General features: G+C 35.6%; 1 protein-coding gene and 1 long non-coding RNA gene across 2 annotated transcripts in view; one reads left to right on the forward strand and one right to left on the reverse strand.

Annotated features, from left to right (window-relative positions):
• Nucleotides 1–22,143, reverse strand: part of Pi4KIIIalpha (phosphatidylinositol 4-kinase III alpha) — a 30,317-nt gene that overhangs the window by 3,441 nt on the left and 4,733 nt on the right. The window contains exons 6-36 of the mRNA XM_090114103.1: nucleotides 21,311–21,411; nucleotides 20,896–21,046; nucleotides 20,363–20,555; nucleotides 19,674–19,784; nucleotides 19,054–19,227; nucleotides 18,450–18,660; nucleotides 17,734–17,845; nucleotides 15,917–16,190; nucleotides 15,610–15,711; nucleotides 14,424–14,625; nucleotides 14,003–14,140; nucleotides 13,616–13,720; nucleotides 13,143–13,334; nucleotides 12,330–12,549; nucleotides 10,495–10,695; nucleotides 9,856–9,988; nucleotides 9,552–9,626; nucleotides 9,125–9,354; nucleotides 8,532–8,662; nucleotides 7,820–7,966; nucleotides 7,087–7,268; nucleotides 6,680–6,809; nucleotides 5,893–6,072; nucleotides 4,398–4,518; nucleotides 3,693–3,883; nucleotides 3,365–3,431; nucleotides 3,091–3,212; nucleotides 2,299–2,487; nucleotides 1,670–1,792; nucleotides 1,288–1,411; nucleotides 216–375 (exon numbers count right to left, since the gene is read on the reverse strand). Coding sequence (XP_089970229.1) covers nucleotides 216–375; nucleotides 1,288–1,411; nucleotides 1,670–1,792; nucleotides 2,299–2,487; nucleotides 3,091–3,212; nucleotides 3,365–3,431; nucleotides 3,693–3,883; nucleotides 4,398–4,518; nucleotides 5,893–6,072; nucleotides 6,680–6,809; nucleotides 7,087–7,268; nucleotides 7,820–7,966; nucleotides 8,532–8,662; nucleotides 9,125–9,354; nucleotides 9,552–9,626; nucleotides 9,856–9,988; nucleotides 10,495–10,695; nucleotides 12,330–12,549; nucleotides 13,143–13,334; nucleotides 13,616–13,720; nucleotides 14,003–14,140; nucleotides 14,424–14,625; nucleotides 15,610–15,711; nucleotides 15,917–16,190; nucleotides 17,734–17,845; nucleotides 18,450–18,660; nucleotides 19,054–19,227; nucleotides 19,674–19,784; nucleotides 20,363–20,555; nucleotides 20,896–21,046; nucleotides 21,311–21,411 — 4,792 coding nt within the window. The remainder of the gene's footprint in view (nucleotides 1–215; nucleotides 376–1,287; nucleotides 1,412–1,669; nucleotides 1,793–2,298; nucleotides 2,488–3,090; nucleotides 3,213–3,364; nucleotides 3,432–3,692; nucleotides 3,884–4,397; nucleotides 4,519–5,892; nucleotides 6,073–6,679; nucleotides 6,810–7,086; nucleotides 7,269–7,819; nucleotides 7,967–8,531; nucleotides 8,663–9,124; nucleotides 9,355–9,551; nucleotides 9,627–9,855; nucleotides 9,989–10,494; nucleotides 10,696–12,329; nucleotides 12,550–13,142; nucleotides 13,335–13,615; nucleotides 13,721–14,002; nucleotides 14,141–14,423; nucleotides 14,626–15,609; nucleotides 15,712–15,916; nucleotides 16,191–17,733; nucleotides 17,846–18,449; nucleotides 18,661–19,053; nucleotides 19,228–19,673; nucleotides 19,785–20,362; nucleotides 20,556–20,895; nucleotides 21,047–21,310; nucleotides 21,412–22,143) is intronic.
• Nucleotides 11,025–11,602, forward strand: LOC149898998 (uncharacterized). Its single transcript, XR_016457981.1, has 2 exons — nucleotides 11,025–11,114; nucleotides 11,418–11,602. It is a non-coding gene; the product is annotated as an uncharacterized LOC149898998 (long non-coding RNA).

Raw genomic sequence — 22,143 nt, forward strand, 5'->3', positions numbered from 1 at the left:
TCTGTAATATCTTCGAAAATATTCACTTACATCATACGGTGTAAAGGGTCATAATATAGATCTATATTAAATGAACAATGTATTCAAGGTATTTAATTGGTTAAGGATTAATGCTGTATTCGTTAAAATCGCTTCGAAAATTAACCATTATTTGTCGTAAAAAACTACTTTGTTTTATACTATGTAGTGATAAATCCGTCTCTATGGACCATTACCTGACAGCGAGGAAGGCCTGTACACACAGCTCGCAGAACCAGCGGAACGGCGGCGCCTCCATCTTGCCGCCCATCACCATCACCATTTCGTCTGTTAGCTTTATATCCGGCTCGAAGCCGAGGTTACCGCCGGGGGACGATTCGAACATGAATCCGAAGTCTGGAAATTAATTAGAATTTAATCCATACTAATATTATAAATGCGAAAGTAACTCTGTCTGTCTGTCTGTTACTCAATCACGCCTTAACTACTGAACCAATTTGCATGAAATTTGGTATGGAGATATTTTGATACCCGAGAAAGGACATAGGCTACTTTTTATCCCGGGAAATAGGATAGGTTTTATCCCGGAAATCCCACGGGAACAGAAACTATGCGGGTTTTTCTTTGACTGCGCGGGCGAAGCTGCGGGCGGAAACCTAGTTTAATATAGATATTTATATAAATATGTTTATCAGCGATCTGGTTTCCATAACACAAGCGAAAGCTTAGTATGGAATCAGATCGTGCCGTGTGTGAAAATTGTCTTGAAATAAAAAAGGAATAAATAAATTGTGTAAAGGATACATAAATGATATTACAGCTTGCGTAAATGTATAAAGCTCGCGTAAAATCAAACTCTTGATCACGAACATGAAGATAGGTGTCTGAATTTTAAAAAACATTATAAAAAAACTTTTTAACGTGATAACGTTTTTAAAATCGTTTTAGTCGGGTGACATATTCAGAAACTTGTGTCACACCAAAACCTCACGAGCGCGATCGCAGGTATAACGACTAACGAGAGAGAGACGGACCGATCTCCCGTCTCATCTCGAGCGCTGCCACTGCATTATGTTATCACGTAAACATCTCGATTGTAAACCTACTTTACAAACAACTAATTTTTTATCCTATTGAGTCAATTTTAATAGTTTGGACATGCATCTGCGAATAAATAATTACGAAAAACGCAGTTACGAATGCAATCATTAGATTTACTACTAATTTTAACAAGTTTCAAGCTGACTATAGCCAACTATATACATATTTAAGTTTTTTTTGAACAAAAATTAAATTCTTCTCACTTACCAATATGTATAATATGTCCATCTGTATCCAACATGATATTGCCGTTGTGTCTGTCTTTTATTTGAAGCAAGAATCCTACAACACTGTACGCAGCCATCGATGTCACGAAACACCGTCTAGCAGCCTGTATATACAGAAATTTTATAGACATTTAAAATACAATATAAAGAAAAGAATTATGCGAAAGTGTGTTTGCTTGTCTTCCTTCTACGTTGCATCGGATCAATTGTGTATTATAACTTGTGTCTGGAGAAAGTTAGGTAACTCTTTGCCGCGGTAAAAAGTTTCACATTAAATTCAAGTTTCTTTTGATTACGTCAAAGAGTAAGTTATTCAATAAATCAATCCTTTCCTTAACTTGCACTAAATAAATAGTACATACCTGAAATTCTCTAGTAGTTTCGTCTCCATACGTTTTAATGAAATACTCGTACATGCCGATGTCGGTTTGTCTCCCCAATTGATCCCTAGACCTCGCGTTCGGTACACATTCTATCACACCACACTATAATAAACATAAAAAAAACAGTTGAAAACACAGTTTAATTAAAAGGAAAAATCTCTTGAATTACTGCGGGTTACCATGATGTCTTATAGCAGTATTGATTCCTGTGTGGAAAAGTGAAAAAGTGACTGGTAATTCGACGTGATCCTTCAAATAACCATCCATTTTTGACCCCTGGTTAACTGGACTTAATTTGTTGCAAATGACCTCTAGTATAACCCCTTTGAAGGATCACGTCGAATTTCCAGTCACCCTGTAGAACGTATAGCGCCATCACTTTCCAACACTAAAAATAATACTGCTATATGACATCATGGTAACTCCCCTGAATAGTGAAGCGTTTTCGAAAATAACTTTACAAATAATAATGTTGAAGTAACATATTTTTATATTACTTTTTAAAAGCGAATATTAAATAATCTCATGTAATAAATTTAATATTTATTTTTATGAGCGGCTATTTTACAATACAATACAAATATTCATGAACAAAAGAAAAAACTTACCCCTGGAGCTGTAGCAACAACTTTATACGGAAATAGATACAAATCCAAGCCGACTTGTTGGAATATATTCTTGAATAGAGATATAACTTGTAAAGCAAGCATGTCTTGTCGTACGTCATCACCCACTTTAAATATGGCCGCTTGCCACACTTCTTGTGCTATTGATGTGAATCTGTCTTTGCCTTCCTCCTGTTTAAAGATATTACTCGGATTATTAAAAAAATAAGAGCGTGTGTGCCGAGCACACGTGTCAGAAGGGAAACTTCTTTGGCAAGATTCAAAGATAACAAAATCGTTGCCTTACTCTATGTCGTGACGGTATTGCCATGACGCAACCTTGAAATTTCACTCTCAACGCGTCTAAAGAAGTTTCACTTCAAAATACATGTGTTGGCGACGCGCCATTCAAAAAAGAGTAATTTCTAAATAATAATTATTTCACTATACATTAGGTAAATATTGTCTATGATTATGATTGTTTAATCTGTACTAATTTTGTAATTTAACATTATCTGTAAAAGGCTGCGGCGAGCCACTGCTGCGGCAGTGACTCGTCCAGTTCTTCGGCCTCCTCTCTCCTGAGCGCACGTATGTAACTAAGTTTTCTCTCTGTACTTTATATTGCCAAATCTGCATTAAAGCCTCCATTTTTATTTATCGACACGACTGGCCTTTTATTTTCTACTTTACCACCAACAACATGTTTCAGACGAAAATCTATCTTTTACGGGTTCAAAGAGCATTTATATATATATACCTTTGCAGATTAATAATAAAAGATAAACAACTCACAACAGGCGGTTCTTCTCCAGAAGCGATAGCCATAGCCGTGGACTCCATTTCCGCTATCCCATACTTTCGTACCCTGAATCTTGCTAGATACGGCGCTTTTGCCGCACTTTGCATGGGCGTACCTTAAAAAAACATAAAGTCGTTTGATACATTTTTTTAAAAGAAATATGCCACATTTATAAAGCATTTTTACATTCAAATGCTTTATAAATGAGGCATATTTCTTTTTAATAAACAAATACAGTAGTTTGTGCATAAAATCAAGAAAACTTACCGCTCTTGTAATCGATATCAATGACCATAGAGTCTGGATTTGAAGGAAGATAGCAACCGGGTTGTACCTAAAAGTAAAAACGTCATGAAAATTATCATTTCTAACTCCCATTACATTTTTTTTAAATATAAAAAATATACACCTTAAAAAGCTTTATTGCCAAAAATAATTGAATTTACTCTATGCGCTATTTAAAGATTTCGGCGAATTTATATTTAGACTCTAACACAAATCTATGACATTGAAATTTAATTTCTTCTCGACTTACACATTTGGTCCTTAGAGCCGGATCTAACTTTTTAAATAAGAATATAACATTACAACTTGCCTTAACATTCTTAAGCGCTTCCAAACAAGCGCTCTTCCTTTCAGCACCTTTCGGATACGGTCGTATAATACCACTGATGTTTGTTATTTGGCTGAAGAAGTCGAATTCTCGTTCATAAAACGCTTTGGCGGGTCCAGAGAGCCCATCCACTATGTTTTTGGTTAGACCTTCTAATATGTCGAATAGTGCAGCTGGAATCAAATACAGGTATAGTTAAGATTTATAAAAAAATGCGTGCGTGTAATAGTGTACACACGTAAGAAGTGAAACGTCTTTATGACCTTATTTTTCAAAAAATAATTTACTATATGCAACTTTACAGAAATACGTTGAATCACGCGTGGTAGGGATAAGAAAAAGATGGCGCGTAACGGAAAAATGTCACGCGTAACGAAAAAATGTTACACTAAATTTTTTTCCAACCCCGATAAAGAAGTTTCACTTCAAAAAATGCTAAAAATATTTCCTAGAAAATCCTAACATTCATCCTAACATTTCCTAGAAAATCATTTCAAGAAAAAAATTGCTCTGATTCAACACTAGCTATCTTATCCAAATGTTAATTTTCGAGTAAGAAGCACGGACAAAGAAAGAAAAGCTTAAACTTAAAAAATATCTTTAACTAAAAATATAATAGAATAGAGTTCTGAAAATTCCTTCTATTTCATATAAATTGTAAAGGAAAATGATTTCAGTTTAACTTACTGTCTTTATTATGCATTTCTTCGTCAGTATACATATTTGTATGCATATTCCAAATAAGCTGGTGCGCCACCACTTGCGACTTCTTCGCTAGGGACTTTATCAGCTCCGATACATAACCCATCTGGGAGAGAGACATTTACTTTTAGTGAAGTTTATAAATACTATACAGGCTGTCCCAAATGTGGTGTAGTAAGCTCTATAAAACTTATAGTTGTGCATAGGTTGAGTACGTAAAAAAATATTAAATAACGAAATGACGTAATTTTTTTTTCATCAACTAAGTATATTTTTTAATAAGGTAAACGCGCGCGCGGATGGTACAAGTCAACGCGTTGTCAGTCAGGAATGTACACACAGATTTTTTAAATTTTGTTATGATGATGATGTTATGATGTTACGCAACTCCCGGAGCATAGTTTATGCTTGAATCTACGCTTTCACTGTTGAGGAACGCGTGCCACGCAAGCTAGCTCACAGCACAACAACAACGGACGTGAATGCCCTGGCATTCTGTATCCGTGCGTATAGAATCTGTACGCACACCGTATCCCAACTACGCACAGCACAGGAACACGTTATTCGTACGCAGAATAAGCAATCACGTCCACTATTACTACGCAGTGCAGCTGAAGTGTCACTGCGCACTGCACTGTGCACTGCGCACACTCACCGTGTCGTGTCGCAGCGCCTGCACCAGCTGCGGTATGTACAGCAGCACGGCGGAGGACGGGTACGAGGTGAGCGTGCTGACCGCCGCCTGCGCGGACAGCGGGTGCGGCGGGTACTGCCGGCTGAAGTGTCACTGCGCACTGCACTGTGCACTGCGCACACTCACCGTGTCGTGTCGCAGCGCCTGCACCAGCTGCGGTATGTACAGCAGCACGGCGGAGGACGGGTACGAGGTGAGCGTGCTGACCGCCGCCTGCGCGGACAGCGGGTGCGGCGGGTACTGCCGGCTGAAGTGTCACTGCGCACTGCACTGTGCACTGCGCACACTCACCGTGTCGTGTCGCAGCGCCTGCACCAGCTGCGGTATGTACAGCAGCACGGCGGAGGACGGGTACGAGGTGAGCGTGCTGACCGCCGCCTGCGCGGACAGCGGGTGCGGCGGGTACTGCCGGCTGAAGTGTCACTGCGCACTGCACTGTGCACTGCGCACACTCACCGTGTCGTGTCGCAGCGCCTGCACCAGCTGCGGTATGTACAGCAGCACGGCGGAGGACGGGTACGAGGTGAGCGTGCTGACCGCCGCCTGCGCGGACAGCGGGTGCGGCGGGTACTGCCGGCTGAAGTGTCACTGCGCACTGCACTGTGCACTGCGCACACTCACCGTGTCGTGTCGCAGCGCCTGCACCAGCTGCGGTATGTACAGCAGCACGGCGGAGGACGGGTACGAGGTGAGCGTGCTGACCGCCGCCTGCGCGGACAGCGGGTGCGGCGGGTACTGCCGGCTGAAGTGTCACTGCGCACTGCACTGTGCACTGCGCACACTCACCGTGTCGTGTCGCAGCGCCTGCACCAGCTGCGGTATGTACAGCAGCACGGCGGAGGACGGGTACGAGGTGAGCGTGCTGACCGCCGCCTGCGCGGACAGCGGGTGCGGCGGGTACTGCCGGCTGAAGTACGACAGCGCCTCCACGGGGCTCACGCGCGCCCATGTTACCATGTGCACTAGCTGTACAAAAGAAAAAATATAAATGCCAAGTTAAAAAAAAATTAAAACTTTCTTATAATTAAAGTGTGTGTGAAATCTGTTAAATGTTCAACAGTTCTGTTAACTTGTAAATCGTTAGAAAACAGATCAGGGTCAAAATATGCGTTATAATCACAAACGTCGTTGATATAAATTATGAATAGCAAAGGACCAAAGTACTATCCCTGTGGCACCCCCAGATTTGACGATAACACTGCTAAAGCAAGGCTCATCACTCGATCGTGCCTACAGCGGTAATGTCTACAAATTTGCGTAGCGCCATCGTCACCATTACAGTCAGTTGTAACCGCTTACGTGTTGAACTGAAACGATTACTAGAGGGACTTGAGAATATCACTTTTTGGTTTATGGAGATATATTAGGTCGTATTAGTACATTTAAAATATTATTTTATTCATAGGCTATTTCTGTACTTGTACTATTTAATGTTATTAATTACGTCGACTGAAGTCGACAACTATCTGCAAGATTCTTATATACAGCATTGAAATGCTGTATATAAGAATCTTGCAAATAGTTATATCCTACAACTCTAAAAAAAAATATTATTAATCTAAAAAATAATTACCTCATGTGCATCATTAAGTAGAGTTTCTGTAGTGACTAGGTATTTGAGTGCTTGTGGTACGTGACAGACGGCCGTTGGATGTGATTGCACCTTCCGCTTGATCTCCGCTACTATACCTTCGTTTTTAAGTCTGGAAACGATAATTTATTTAATACAACTATTTAAGATGGGCCTCAAAAATTTGAAAAAAAGTTGTGCATTTTTTTTTACTTCTTTTGTTTTTCACATATTATAAGGCAGTATAAAATGTTATTACTTATTTGATTATCAAAATTTAGTTTATTAGAATTCAAGGCGAACTATTTTTTGTCTGTGGTACACAAATCAAAGACAACATTATATATTGCTTTTATTTTTCAGTGCAAAATGTGATAAATAAAACTAATTTCAAAGTTTCCTTTATTTACCTTTCAGGCAAAAACACAGCCAACGTCGGGCTGATATCCCAAGCTAGTTTGGTATAATCCCGCCACGTTCTTTCCGTGTTAGGTTTCGACCGCCACGTCGCTATATTGTCTTCACCCGGCACCGCTTGCTCTGGCCTTCCGTGGGGATTGTGCCACGTGACTAGGAACTCGATTTCTACTGCCTGAAAGTATTTAAATTACTAAATATTAGTGGTGTTCGAATTTAAAATTTAACTTTTTAAATCAGCCATTTTTGCCGCACCATATGCCCATCTCGCTTGTAAAATGGCATATTATATGACATGGACTTTGAGAACAAGATTAATTTTAACATAAATAATCAAACCATCACCATTCGACATCCACATGAGATTAACTATAATAATATGCAATTAGAACCAGTAGTAAACCCGTGTCCTATACATCTATACTAATATTATAAAGCTGAAGAGATTGTTTGTTTGAACGCGCTAATCTCGGGAACTTCTGGTCCGATTTGAAAAATTCTTTCGGTGTTAGATAGCCCATTTATCGAGGAAGGTTATAGGCTATATAACATCACGCTACGACCAACAGGAGTGGAGCCACGGGGGTGAAACCGCGCGGAGCAGCTAGTAAAATATAAACCTTAAATTAGATAAATTAATAACAGAGCATAAAAAACAACAACCTTAAATTAGATAAATTAATAACAGAGCATAAAAAACAACAGTTAATATAACAAACAGCTCACCATCAACTCCAGAATAAGGTTTCTCTTTTTCACATAATCTTTGACGAAAGGATCTTGAGTCTTCGTTGGAGGTTTCACACTTCTGTTCGATCGCTTGCCGGCGATACTGCCCGCTCCACTACTTAATGTAGTTGTTGACATTGGTACCTAAAAAATACACAAGTTTGAAGAAAATAATGAAGTGAACTGTAATTGAAGTATTTTAAACATTATCGAGCCGTTTTTTAATATCTATTAAAAAATGTTGTGTGGTTTTATGAAGCCACGGTAAAAGTGAAACTTAGGCACAAAATTATCGTATTTGTACGATAATTATCGTACGGTTCGACCGTCACGCGACATGCGCTACACAGACTAAAAAGTTTGAGACGATTTAATAAAAGTTTCACTTTAAATATAATAATAATTAATAAACATAACATATGCACTTATTCATTTTTATATCATAGTGGCATGTGCCTTTTTGACTAGGTTATACCATCAAATCTATGGTAAATGACGATTAACATACTATAAACAACTAAACTCAATTGCCTATGAAAATGTAGAGCAGCATTGTATGAAAAATTCATTTAAATTAAATTCTTATTTCGATCCAGTCAAGCCTATTGTATCGCTCGTCAAAAAATGTTATGTATTATCTAACAAATCTCAGAAAAAATAATGGCACACAAAAAGACATAATAATAAAATCTATATAAACTAAACTTACCGTATTAATCCAGCCAGTAGTCTGTCTATTGCCGATATCGCTGCTATTCACAGACGATCTATTGTCCGTCGGCGAGTTTGATGTGTACAAACTCTGTTGACTGTTTGGACCGTGCATGAGTTCAAAGTCCGCTGAAAAATTTTTAAAAGGTAAGAAAGACCTTCTGGCAAGAAATGGCGCAGGATAATCAAAATGGAGGTTCTTATTGCCGGAGGCCAAGACTCACTTTGGGTCTCTGCGCTCTAGTAATAAGTGAAAGACCTTCTTATTTACTACCTGAATTTTAGTTTCATAACTTGTTATGTTATGTGAATAAAGAGTGATTAAAGGATGTAATTGTACCTATATCCCTGTTTGTAACATTTTTATTATCGATAGAACTAAATATAAGCATTTTAATAAATTATTATTATTATCTTATTGCCTATTTAGTATTTCATCTACAAAAACAATATCTTTCTTAAAACACTGTTGTACTATAGACTGATCTGGCATTCCATCGGATAAACTACCATAACCCTCATAATTCATACTCCCAAAGTTATATAACTATATTTTAGCCGTCTTTCCGTTTTGCTCACAACAAAACTGACCTCCAATATCGCTGCTCTTCAAGTACTTCTTATCCGAGTGCATTAGTTGCCAGAACTTAATCAAGGATATAATATCCTCTCTTAAAGCCCCCGCACCTTTGGCCGGGCACTGTAAGCCTCTGCAGAAGTAGTCTAAGCAAACAGAATATACTCGTTCGCGGAGTATGTTACGAGCTAGAGAACGGGGTAATATGTCCCCTTGGAGCAGGGATAGACCGCAGGATAGCAATCTGTGGAAATTAAATTGAAAGAAAAACTATTAAAAAAGAAAAAACCGCGAATAAATATCCAACGATGTCAATATGTTACGCTCTAAATCAATTGTGTTCGGTTAAAATAAGTGCTTTCAAAATACTGTTTTGTCCCTTTTTTTGCAGTTAAACCAAATTGCTATAATAAACTTAAATATATAAACGTAAATACTTACTTAAAACGCACTCCAACAGCGTCTACGTGTCTGTTTATATGATCTCTCACATCACCTACAGTTATAGGTAAACTCCTGAAAATATATTTCATTTATAATACACTCATTTTCAAAGAAAATAAAAATAATACCTATCAATATTACCTATCAAAGTCAAGCGTATATTCTTCGTGAACATTTTTTTCTGTAATGTACACGTACGTGTTACGACACTATATTATAAAATATAGTAATAAACCATCATATAGGTTAGGGATATAGGGATATATACAAATGCCCAGTAACTACTTAAATATCTACGTACCTGTGTAAAAGACTAGCCAGCATTTCAACCTTTTCCAAACTATTATATTTGGCTGTTTCAGCAACTTCGCATAAATATCGAACCCATACAGCATGCGGCGCTACGAAGGGTGGACGGGGTTCTAATTTTGCACCTGTTAACAATAAGGATAAAACTTAGTATGTTGAAATAATGCGAATTGTTGTTAAGATTATGATGATATGCGAAAATGAATCCTATTGAAGGCTTTTCAATAAAACGTGTGAATTTTTAACACACGTTTTATTGTAGATGTTTTTATCTTTATAGATACGTTGTTCACTACAGAATGGCAATACAAATCTTTTTTGTAAAAATCAAAACTCAAAAACGAAACCCCGGTTATTTACCTTTTGCACATTGAGGTAATGTAAAAAAAATGTAAATACAAAAATTTCAGTACCTATAATTTTGCCATTAGAAAATTTCTCATAGATATAAAAGGTATCCTTAACTACTGACTAGGCACTGAACGTATTTCATACAAAAGTTTACTCTAGATAGGGAAGCGCTGGACCACAATCTCGCCTGATGGAAAGCTAAGATGCGGTCTAAGATGGTACGCGCTTCCCTAGTAGGTACCGGTAAGTTATGTAAGTAAGTTATTACGTAATAACGTACCTTCATACGCAGCCAATGGGCTGATTTCATCCGCTTGTTTAGCGAACAAACCCATCTTCCTATCTACAGTTGTCTGCCAAGCTGCGAACACTTCTTGCAATAATCTCAGTTCCAAATCTGGTCGAGATGTCGTCAGCCATTGCCAGCATTCCACTGCTGACGTCACTGCGTCTTCCGTGAATATGTCCACTTGTGACCAGGCTGGGGACAAAGATATTTATTGAAAGTTGAATATATTGCATAAAGTTAAGTTCATAACTTATTTATTATAAATAAAAAAATAATATAGGACTAATGTATTAACCTTGAAATAAAACCATTAATAATAACTTAAACCAACTTCAATGCATTTACGGTTATTATTATAAATTTTAATTATGCTCACCCACAGAACAGTAAAGTAGATAGAAGTGTGATGTGGGCGTGGCCCACGTGTCAATAATAAGTTTAGATCACCTAACTTGCTCTCAGTTGTGCGCAGAAAAATATTCGAGTCGGTTGTCAGCTGTCAAACCTTTTTTCAGTATTTATTAATTAATTAGGACGTGTTGTTCGGTATAAGAGTGCAAAAATGATAGCAGACGAAATAATATCAGCAATGGAGGCATTTCATACCATCGGTAAGTCTTATTTTTATTTATTTTACATATAATATTTTATGTTATAACTTCGCTTGTAATTTGTCAAAATTGTATACAAATATCTAGTCAAAATGAACCTTAATCCGTAAGAAATTAGTACTATTATAGATTGAACAGCAAACAAGAATTTCTGGAATATTATTGCAATAAACAAACGAATGTCGCTCTAGTGATGCTTGTGGCGCATATCGACAGTATCGATACTTTAGAAAAGACAAACATTATAAATATTAAATTTTATTTTATTTTTCCTTAGCTTTCATTTGTCCAATTTATTTACAGATTTCCCAAAGAGGCTAATTTAAAAGAGAAATTGATAAATGCAACGTGACGAGTTAAATGAATGCCGAACAGCACTAAGCAGTCTAACAAAGGCCACCGATACAGCAAACCTACGGCAGTTCCAAGATTTAAAATAATGCATATTTTCTGTTTGTATTTTGTAAATATAGATTAATACTATTCTATTCCGTTTTTTATTTAATAATAATAATATAAAAAGACGTACTTAGTAGTAATAAACATACTCCAAAATGTGACACATTATACTATACTCGTATAATAGAAAGAAAAAAAAAATATTTATTTGTGAATTATCGATATCTCGATATCGATAACAAGGCTGACATCCCTCAGGGCATAGCATCAGATAAATATCAAGTTAATGTCATTAATGTTGAGTGACACAAATTTCAACCTTATCTCTATGTGTTGAGGTTCAAAGTTATATCTATCGAAAACTAACGCCCTCTGTTGTGGAGTAGCTGAATGTTTTCGAATTTGGAATTTCTGTGCAATGAGAAACAAAACAGCTAATATACCTAGAGATGTTATACTAAAATAAACCGTAACATGGTGCGTTAGGGTACATATTGAAATGCTGAATTTATAACCTAAGTCAGTTTTCACTCAAATTAAGCTGTCCAATCAAAGGCATAGTTTACTTGTAGTGTACTGTATAACTATCGGTTTAAATGTGTGGGTTTGGCGACACTGGTTTTCATACTAATTATGACATTATTGCACTTCTATTTGTTTTTATTGTTCTGTGTGCTCACCATTGCTATGTAATAGAGATATTATGATCCGCTATTTTACTCGTACTAACTAACACAATCCTCCTGTCTCTTTTTCGCAAACAAACAACTGTCGAGAACACCTTCTTTCATTGTTCCAAATTCAAATTCCACTCACCAACGCTATGCAGCAGAGCGCGCGCTGTAGCCGACACGTAATTAGTGCTGATGGAGAATGTTCTAGCGTGCACAAGCAGCGCTGTACAGCGCCACAGTGCTGTACGGTGCGCTGTCTCACTGCCGCTGGCGCAAGCTTCTTTAAGCGCTGTGTGTAAGCGGCTGCCGACTCGCCATAGAGCTGCTTCACCACCGCCTTCAGCGGTCACTGATCCTGCGATCTGTAAAAAAAATATGCAATAATTATTATGGTTCTTTCAGAAATTAATATAATTATTCTAATTACACATTTTGTGTATATGAATTGATACAACTTAAATCAATAATGAGAAAATCTACAACATTAAATATGTAGAATGAAATAAAAAGATTGTGTATAAGTACATAGTTTTTGCTGTATATTTCTTTCATACGTATAGGAATACTGTAAAGATTTATTTTCTGCGATATAAGATTTCCGACATGAAAAAGATCAGTCACATGATCCACCTTTAAGTTTCTGTTTAGTTATTGATTTCATTTGATGGTGTTTACTTGGACTATCCTACTACTATTATAAAGACGAAAGTTTGTAAGTATGGATGTATGGATGTTTGTTAATCTTTCACGTAAAAACTACTGAATGGATTACAATGAAATTTAGCACACATATAGAGGGTAACTTGGATTAACACATAGGATAGGTTTTATCCCGGAAATCTCACGGGAACGGGAACTATTCGGGTTTCCCTTTGAAAACGCGGGCGAAGCCGCGGGCGTAAATCTAGTTTGTAAATATTTATTTTGGGTTGTTAAATAAATGTTTTTTCCTCACCTCTCCAACATATCGACTCCTCTGCGACACGACCGCCAATAACGCCGCCGAATCTTGCGTCACACACGGCGGCCGTTTATCCAACGCCGCTCGAGGCAATGGCGTAGACATTCTGTTTAGACCTGGGGCTCCTAATAACGCTCCAATGGCGAGAGCTAGACCGCAGTGATGCCAGAGCGTTGAGTTTGGAACCTGGATAAAATACACATATAAAATGATTAAATTTGCACTCTTTTTTTAAAGAATTGGTACGAGTTGAAAGAGTTGTCGATTACTATTATTTGAAATTTCTTTTACTGTCGCAGAAATAATTTTTTAATAATTGATTAGGACTATAATGAGATGGCGGTCAAATGTAAACGCTTACTTTTACAAGTCTCATTTATTTTTATTTTCTTAAGAGATAAAACATTTATTATATTTTTAGATGAAAATTGAAAATAAAGCAGGAGTTAGAATATCAAAGTATTTACCTGATTCAAATATTCCTGAAGGTGCGATCTGGTCGACTGCGGCGCCCATTTCATTGCCTCTTTGACTATACCTTCACAGCGATCCGCGAAGTCTTTTACAATACACTGTATTTAAATAATATAAAATTACTTTTTTTAGAACCTCGATTAACAAATACATAAATGGAAACTAACAAAGGTTTCTTTAAACAATTGAGTTCAATTCAAAAAATGAAAAACATTCAGAAACAGTAAGGCTAATGTTAAATAAAAAAAGTGAGCTAGTCTAGCTAGGTCATTTTTATCTATCTGCTGGATATAAAAGTACAAATAAACAGATTTATAGGATACCAATATTGAGAATAATTGCTTGTATTTGTGAATCCTAAAACAGTAAATATAGATTACCTCTCTTCCTTCTAATGTGTCTTGTAGTTGCAAGGTAAAGTCTGTATCTGGTACTTTCAAAAGCGGAGTCTCTTGATTTGGGTCCAGTTCTAAGCTGAAGCTTAGTACTTGTAATATATCCAACATGGACCATAATACCTAGAAACATACTCAAATTTTAAGAGAAATTTTCAATTAAAACATTATTACTTACCTGAACTTAAAAATATTAACGCTACAAGCAGACGGATTTTCTAACAAAAATATAAAGAATTCATATCTAGCTTCTAAAATAAATTTATTTCAGAACTGCAGCATAAGTAGCCTGTATAAATTCCCTAAGTAATAAAATAAATATTTTCGTAAGGAAATGAGCTCAGTGTGAAGCATTCATATTTTATACTCGTGGTATTGTAAACCTATTTATTCAACTTTTGCATACCCGACAATTCCACAACAAATGCGGGAACCTATCAACCAGCCCCGCCAACCATTTATCAGCTACCCGCCTTATTTGCTTGTGAATATGGTTGAAATTCACGAGCAAAAACTGTGCGTGTAGTTCTAATTCCCGCTCCCTGGATTCGTCCTTTACTTTCGCTGACATTACATCTAGAAACTTCTGGAATACTTTGTCGCCCACGCTGTAAAAATTTTGATGATATTAAGATTAAAAACGAAACATTTGGAAATTACGTGATATATTTTAACATGTTGGCTCTTTTTATTTTATTTTATATCAAGTTTTTTCCAAGTCGTGGTTCTTCACTTTAAAATAGGTGTTTTAATATAAAATATAGTATTGTATTTACATATATGTATTTGGCTCATGATCCATTGAAATGTTACATTTTTTAGCCCTAACCTTGCATTTTTTAGAGGACGCAATTTTGTTTTTTTGATGTGTAGGGGGGGTCAGTGTGAAGCTAAAACCAAGTTTGTGGGGTCGCCACCCTTGTCCCACGGCCGCCATCTTGAAAATAGCGGTTGAAAACTGATAAAAAATATCGTTAACATTATTTGTTGCAAATTCAATTCTCTACAACTTTGGTGAAGTAACTTTTAGTCGTAGAACTATAAATTTTTAAGTTATAAGCGAAAATGTTCAGAAATTAGAGCCATTTATATTTTTCAATAAAACTTTTTTTTATCATTTTACGAAGAAATGATATCGGACCATTTTTGTAGATTGTTTTTCGAGGAACAACTTTTATGTACAACATTTTTTTATTAATTAAATAGCTAAGGTTTTACAGCGCTCCGAAGTGGGTACTAATTTTCAGTACTCTGAACTATACAGTATACTTATATTATTTATTTAATTTGCAACAAATAATGTAAACAAATTTTTTTTATCAAATAAATAGTTTAAGAGATATATCGTAAAAACCATATCAACCGCTATTTTCAAGATGGCGGCCGTGGGACAAGGGTGGCGACCCCACAAACTTGGTGATAGCTTCACACTGACCACCCCTACACATCAAAAAAATAAAATTGCGTCCTCTAAAAAATGCAACCCCAAATGTAACTTTTCAATGGGCCATCAACATTTGTTAAGCATTGAGTGATTGAATATAATTCTCTGGAATAATAATTCTAAAAGAATTTATATGAAAATAACTTACCTTGCAACACACTGCCACATACTGCTTTTATCTTTTTGCAGCGCTGTGTCACTCAAATACTCAATAATCGGCTGCAAACTTGGCTCTGGTGAATTTGCAACTCTAAAAATTATTTATTTGTAAAGGTTATCAAAAATACCAGGCTCCCAACTATCGTGACATTCAAATACTTTAACTATGGACAACTCTTATAAAAAAACAAGGCATTAACTTAATAAAAAATATAGGGCATTTAGAATAAGGTCTTAAATGAAATTACCTCATGAAATAATTACTATAGAAGATACAAAATATTCAAGTTTTATACCTCAACGACTCCAGCCAATACACGCTCAGTAGATACATACATGGCGCAAACGTCAACTTATTCACGATCACCGTGACATCAGGTTGATGGTCTAACAGGTTCAGAATCTGGGTTTTCAACTCTTGCAGTTCGTTTATCGACACCGAATCGTTCCTAACCGCTGAAGTATATTGATAAGTTCTCATTTCAGAACGTAAAGACGTCTGAGATACGAGGTATGGCGATTTTACTGCTATTTCCTTTACCCCTGCGTACCATTCTTGAGGCCATAGTCCTGGAGATTTGTTTATGATGTGTTATTACTCGAAATTTTATTGAATTTAACACGTGATTTATGTCATTTAACTTATCCATGTATTTAATTTTCAATTAACTAAAAACGTAAGCAAAAGGCTGAATGCCTAATGATTTGATAAAATGCGAAATAATATACATAATAACGTATATGGCAAATAAATATGACGTCACCTAGCCAAATCCTTTACTGGATGTTCAGCAGTAAATAAATTGAATTATACTAAAATTTTAAGTGTTTTAATAAATCACGTGTAAAATCATTTATTGTTCCATTGTTTAAAAATAATAAAACGTAATTAGTCGTCGAAAACAAAACATTAGAAATAATATCTTGCTCTGTACACTGAAGCCGATACTATATACAAAAAAACCGCCAATTAAATTGGACCAATATATACTTGCGGACATTGTAAACGTCACTCAAATACAAGCACAATTTTACCTACAAACAAAAAAGGAGCTAACAAGGCATTCTAAAGTAGAAAGGACAAAAACCACTCGTAAATAAAACACTCACTACTTGGACGGGACGTTGTATTTCACACATTTCAATGTAAACTTGTTGTTTAATGCCATGACTTGTAAGTTTTGCTATGCAAGCGTCCTCTAGCTTGATTTTTTGTGATATTGAAAACTAATAACTATTTTAGAATTTAGCTACGTCATTGAAAGCGAGAAAAAATATTTTTGATATATTTTTTTTTGAAATGTACAAGTTTCTAATTCTTCAATTTTAGCTGTAAAACGACTGTAAATCAAATAAGGTATATTCCCTGTTATTTGTTTGGGTGTGTCAATTTAAATAAAGGAAATTTTCTAGAAACAAATTATATATAGCAAAACTCCAAGTCACCACAACACATCAAACCAAACGACATAAAATCTAAAACTCTATAAGCATCGTTACTCACGCTTTCGCATGGCTACAGGATTGGCCATAGAAGAAGAGACATATTAAAGTTTAAATATAAATCGAACATGTCACAGAGGCGGGTGAAATGTGCGTAATTGTGCGTACAAGACGCAAATTCACGTACAAGTTTAATATTTTTGGTAACAATTATATCAACCTCTAATAAACCTTTAATATATGGATTTTTAAATATACTCTTATTATGAACTCATTTTCTTTCTTTACCATCAGACTCACTCTTATTCGACAGCTCTCTGTCTTTCTAAACTAATAACTCCTTAACTAAATCACTCAAGACGTTATTAAAAAGATAATAATATATCTTTCACACAATACGAAACTTACAAATTTGTTCGGCGGATTGAGAAAACCAGATCTTTTATCTATATTCTATACTATTTATTCAAACGCACAACTACAATCACGCATCATCCGCCTTGGTAATAAAGAAACTATGAAAACAGTAATATAATAGAGCACAGGTCATGTGTATATACTTTAAAATGGATAGTGCTTTAATACTAATTGTAATTGGAATAGAGTTCAAATTCGAGCGACTCAAATTAGGGAGAATGAAACTAATATAAAACAATGGAATTATATTCACCTGATTCAGCGGCTGTGAAGCCCATTACGACGCAATATAACCAAAAGTCTTTAAAGAGCTTGTGCAACCGTGGTTTGGGATTTTTTATTGGAGGCAATTTTTTTACGAGAACCTGTAACAGAAACATTTTTAAACATGAACGAATGTTCATTTCAAATATCTTATTTTAAATATTTGTGAAGTAATATAAAACAAATGTTCCAAGTTGACCGTCGAATGAAAACGATGATTCGTTTGAACGAAACGAAACGAACAGCAACAAGAACAAAACGGTTGGTTAGACACAGTAGTCCCAAAGGCGATTTTCCTCTTATCTCTTTGGATCTTCCAGTAGACTTTCCTGATCTAGCTGGCCACGAACACATTCCAACAAGAAATAAATATTCCTTCACATTCACTTACCTTTTTTGACTCTAAAAAAGAGTATATTTTCCATTCTTCTTTCCAACTCTTTCTGAAGACTCTTCTTGTTACAAAATGAGCCACCACTCGTTCGTGCCTTGCATTCATACCATGCACGTTGACCATTAATAAGCACATATTACAGCGTATTCACTAACCTTTTTTTGGCTCCATAAAAGGGGATTTTATCCAGTCTTCTTTCTAAAGTTTTCTTACCATTCTATTACCTTTTTTGACTCCACAAAATACCCTTTTGACTCCATAAGGGACAAATTTCTTTACACTTCTTTCTTACCCTTGGGTATGAAACTCACCGCTATAACAGGTATAAGCACGCCCAAGTTGCCAGCACTGCCGGAAGCCTTGAGCACAGGTGCCGGCGATCTATCTGTAGCCCGCTCCCCCCCCAGCCCCAGCTGCACGAACAGCTCGAGCAGGCGGATGAGCAGCTCGTGCCTTGCATTCGTGCCGCGAACGTTCGCCGCTATGTTCGCGAGCGCGTTTAGTACTGCGCCGGATACGTGACTGTAAAGTGGAAATGGATGATATAGTATAATTTTTTTACTCTTTTGATGATAATTAAATAAAAGTAGAATTAAAATAATCATATTAAAATAACAGTAACAAATACCATTTCTCAATATCATTTTCCTAATATTTATTAAAAACGTCTTGTTTCAATTTATGTAATCAATTGTAGCAACATATTTTTAACAACTTTAATATGAAAATTAAACCGTCCAAATTCATAATTAAAATTATAGATATAATCTGTATAATGTAGCAAGCACTCATGCCATAATTAATCCTAATCATAACAGGTATCTATATTTTAAAGGGCATATATTTGATATTTCAAGCACACAGAAACCTATAATTAGGCTAATAAAAAACATTTATTGTTCACTACAAACTCACCGATACTGTTTCCTATCATCAGTATGCTGATACGCAGCGCTGGCCGCTTCCACTGTGATGACTGTGAACATTCTCATGATCTCGTCGTGCGCTGGTCCTTCTGGGCTCGCTAGGGCCATACACCCTAGTTGGTCTACTATTAGTGTGTCTAGGGAGGATGGTGAACGACATAACCTAGAAATAAAATTTGTAAATCAACAATTTATTAAAAAAAAAGCTTATTTAGAATATTGTCGTTTGCGGGGATACAAAAAATTATTTTATACAGATATGTTATTACATATCTGTATAAAATCTGTACGGTTCTGAAATTGTTTAGTGTAAAAGAATTCATTCAAATGGTATTAAACAAAATTATGAATTTTCTCTATTTATCATATTACATATGGGGAATTTGAACAACATCTTTTCAACGAAGCTGATAAAATCATTTTCATCCATTATATGTTATAAAAAAGTTTTGATTAACAAAATAAACTTGGTATAGAAGAATTTATAGCATCATACAGAGAACAATTAAGAGTTGCAATTTGTGCAAAAATATAAAAATTTACTCAAACAATCCAATTTAACATCTTTAACGAAATCGCGGACATTGTTTAATATAAAATTTCACTCACCTCTGTTGAAAGAATTGCAAAATGGTGTCCGTAGTCTTTGGTGTATCTTTCAACGCAACCGCGACGTGTCCCAACATTATTACGATATTTGTACTTATTAACGAGGACTCACTGAAACGGAACCATAGCTTTGAATTATTTACTAGTTTCTAACATTATTACATTTAAATTACTAGCAATCAATTATATCTTTGCATTGCACCAAAGGAAAATCAATTTACATTATCTTGGATTTCTACCGAAATCGATTTGTTAAAAAACTTTTTTTTAAGTTTAAAGCCTACATGTATTACATCGAAAACTCAGCAAAATGTTTTACATTTATTTTTCATTTTTTTGGTATATATGTAGCGGTTTAACCAGTAAATTTTTCGACCAAAAACATGTTGTCTATCGCTGCGTGTCAATAGCAGCCTATTAAAACTTAATTAGGACTTCCCCAAATACCCTTAAACTGCCTAAAGTATCTTACCTATCGCTAGTCTCCGCAGTAAACAGTCTATTGCTAACAGAACCAATTAAAGCAGGCACACAATAAGGGTACACAGACAATGCTGCATCTAGAGCTACACAGAGATTCTCTATTGCCGCGTCTTGAAAGTTTCTCCAACTAACTAAACTAACACTTAAACCCTATTATAACTACCCCCAAATAGCATAAAATTCCCTAAAAAGGTAATTAACCTTACCTATCGCTAGTCTCCGCAGTAAACAGTCTATTGCTAACAGAGCCCACAAGAGCAGGAACACAATAAGGGTCCACAGACAATGCTGCATCTAGAGCAACACAGAGGTTCTCTATTGCCGCGTCTCGAAGCTTCTCGAACGGTGTGGACTTCACTGGGGCTCCTGTATCCGTTACTCCTGGTACTTCTTTGTTTACTGGGAATTGAAAAATATGTTATAGAATTATGTAAGTTGTGGAAATACTTGAAAAGATGCCAATTGTTCAATTAATTGTTAAAGCAAATGCATGTAGTTGTAAAGATGTGTGTGTGTGTTCAGAAATGTTATGTTCCGTTTGCAAGAAATATTCAATTCTTTAAAGATGAATATCTCTTGAATGTAAAGTTGAAGAGGTAAGACAAACAATATGACTAGGTATGGGGCTAATCTAAATTGAGTTTAAATTTTTAATTAAATCAATATAAGCCTATTTCAGAATTAATCTTACTTTATATTAAATTTTAAACAATAACTAGCGAATTAAACATAAACTTACATGTAGCCTTTATATGGTCTTTACCAGACCTCTCAAGTTCCAACTTGTGCAGTTTGAATAATATCGGCGATGGAGTGACTAAAAAGTCACGCAAGCAGTAAATAGATGTGTTTGCTATTGTTGGAAATTTTGTTGCTAATTTTCCGAGACCCTGAAAAATGTACGATGTTTTTTCCTAGGTTTTTTACAACGCCATCTAGTGTCATATAAAATGTGTATACTTGAAATGACACATTTTGAGAAATTAAATATTACTAAACAAAATACTAATTTGTATTCAGTTATTTGCACATATGCATTCTAATGACGCTTTACATTTTTATAAAATAATTGATCAATAAGTACAGTTATAACAATATTATTTTGATTATTAGAGTACATTGTTACAAAAACCAATTCAATAAAGCTTACATACCTCCAGACAAACCATAAGCAAAGGCATATGCGCTAATATCAACTTGTGATTATGATTTGAATTGATTTTCTCTGTCAATCGACCACATAATGAATCGGCTCCTAAAAAAAATATTAAATTATTAATCTAAATGCATCAATGTTTTATAAATTTGGCTAGATGGTACATATCAATCACCAAAATTTATTTACATAATTTATACATGTTCAAATGTTTCGCTTCCTTCTGACACTACACACGCGTCTCCTTAAAACAAATCTGCTTTGAACATATTATAATTTAACAGAACGAATGTAAATATATTAAAACCCCATCTCAGAAGTAAAATATAAGTTTGTCTTCATAGATATTTTACGCGCTGTATCACCTGCAGAGAAGCTGTTCACGTCGTTCGCTAAAAAAATAATGCCCTCTCGGAGATTCCTATAAAAGTATTACGTTATACGCACTATTTCCACATTCAATCCATTTATTTTGAAGCTCTGCATATAATCCACATTAAGAATGTTCATGTTTGGATAAAAACTAACAGTCAAAATCTCTTTTAATCTAATATTATAAATGTGATGAATGGTAAGGACATAGGACATTAATTATAGTTAGTTATTTAGACAAGTTTGTGTCTCATCAATGAATGAATGAGTTAAATCCAGTGTAAAAACAGAAAATATCCAACTACCCTCTACTAACACAATACACAGCTTTTTAAATTGTGTATAAAACAGATCAATGGCCAAACAGGTTTACCATGATGTCATATAGCAGTATTATTTCCAGTGTGGGAAAGGGATGGCGCTAGACGACTTATATAGCGCTGTCACTTTTCCACACTG

The sequence above is a fragment of the Colias eurytheme genome, chromosome 21 (assembly GCF_061535395.1).
Source record: "Colias eurytheme isolate Ceu_HAF_F1 chromosome 21, ilColEury1 Martin Lab GWU primary, whole genome shotgun sequence".
In the NCBI taxonomy this organism is placed as follows: domain Eukaryota; kingdom Metazoa; phylum Arthropoda; class Insecta; order Lepidoptera; family Pieridae; genus Colias; species Colias eurytheme.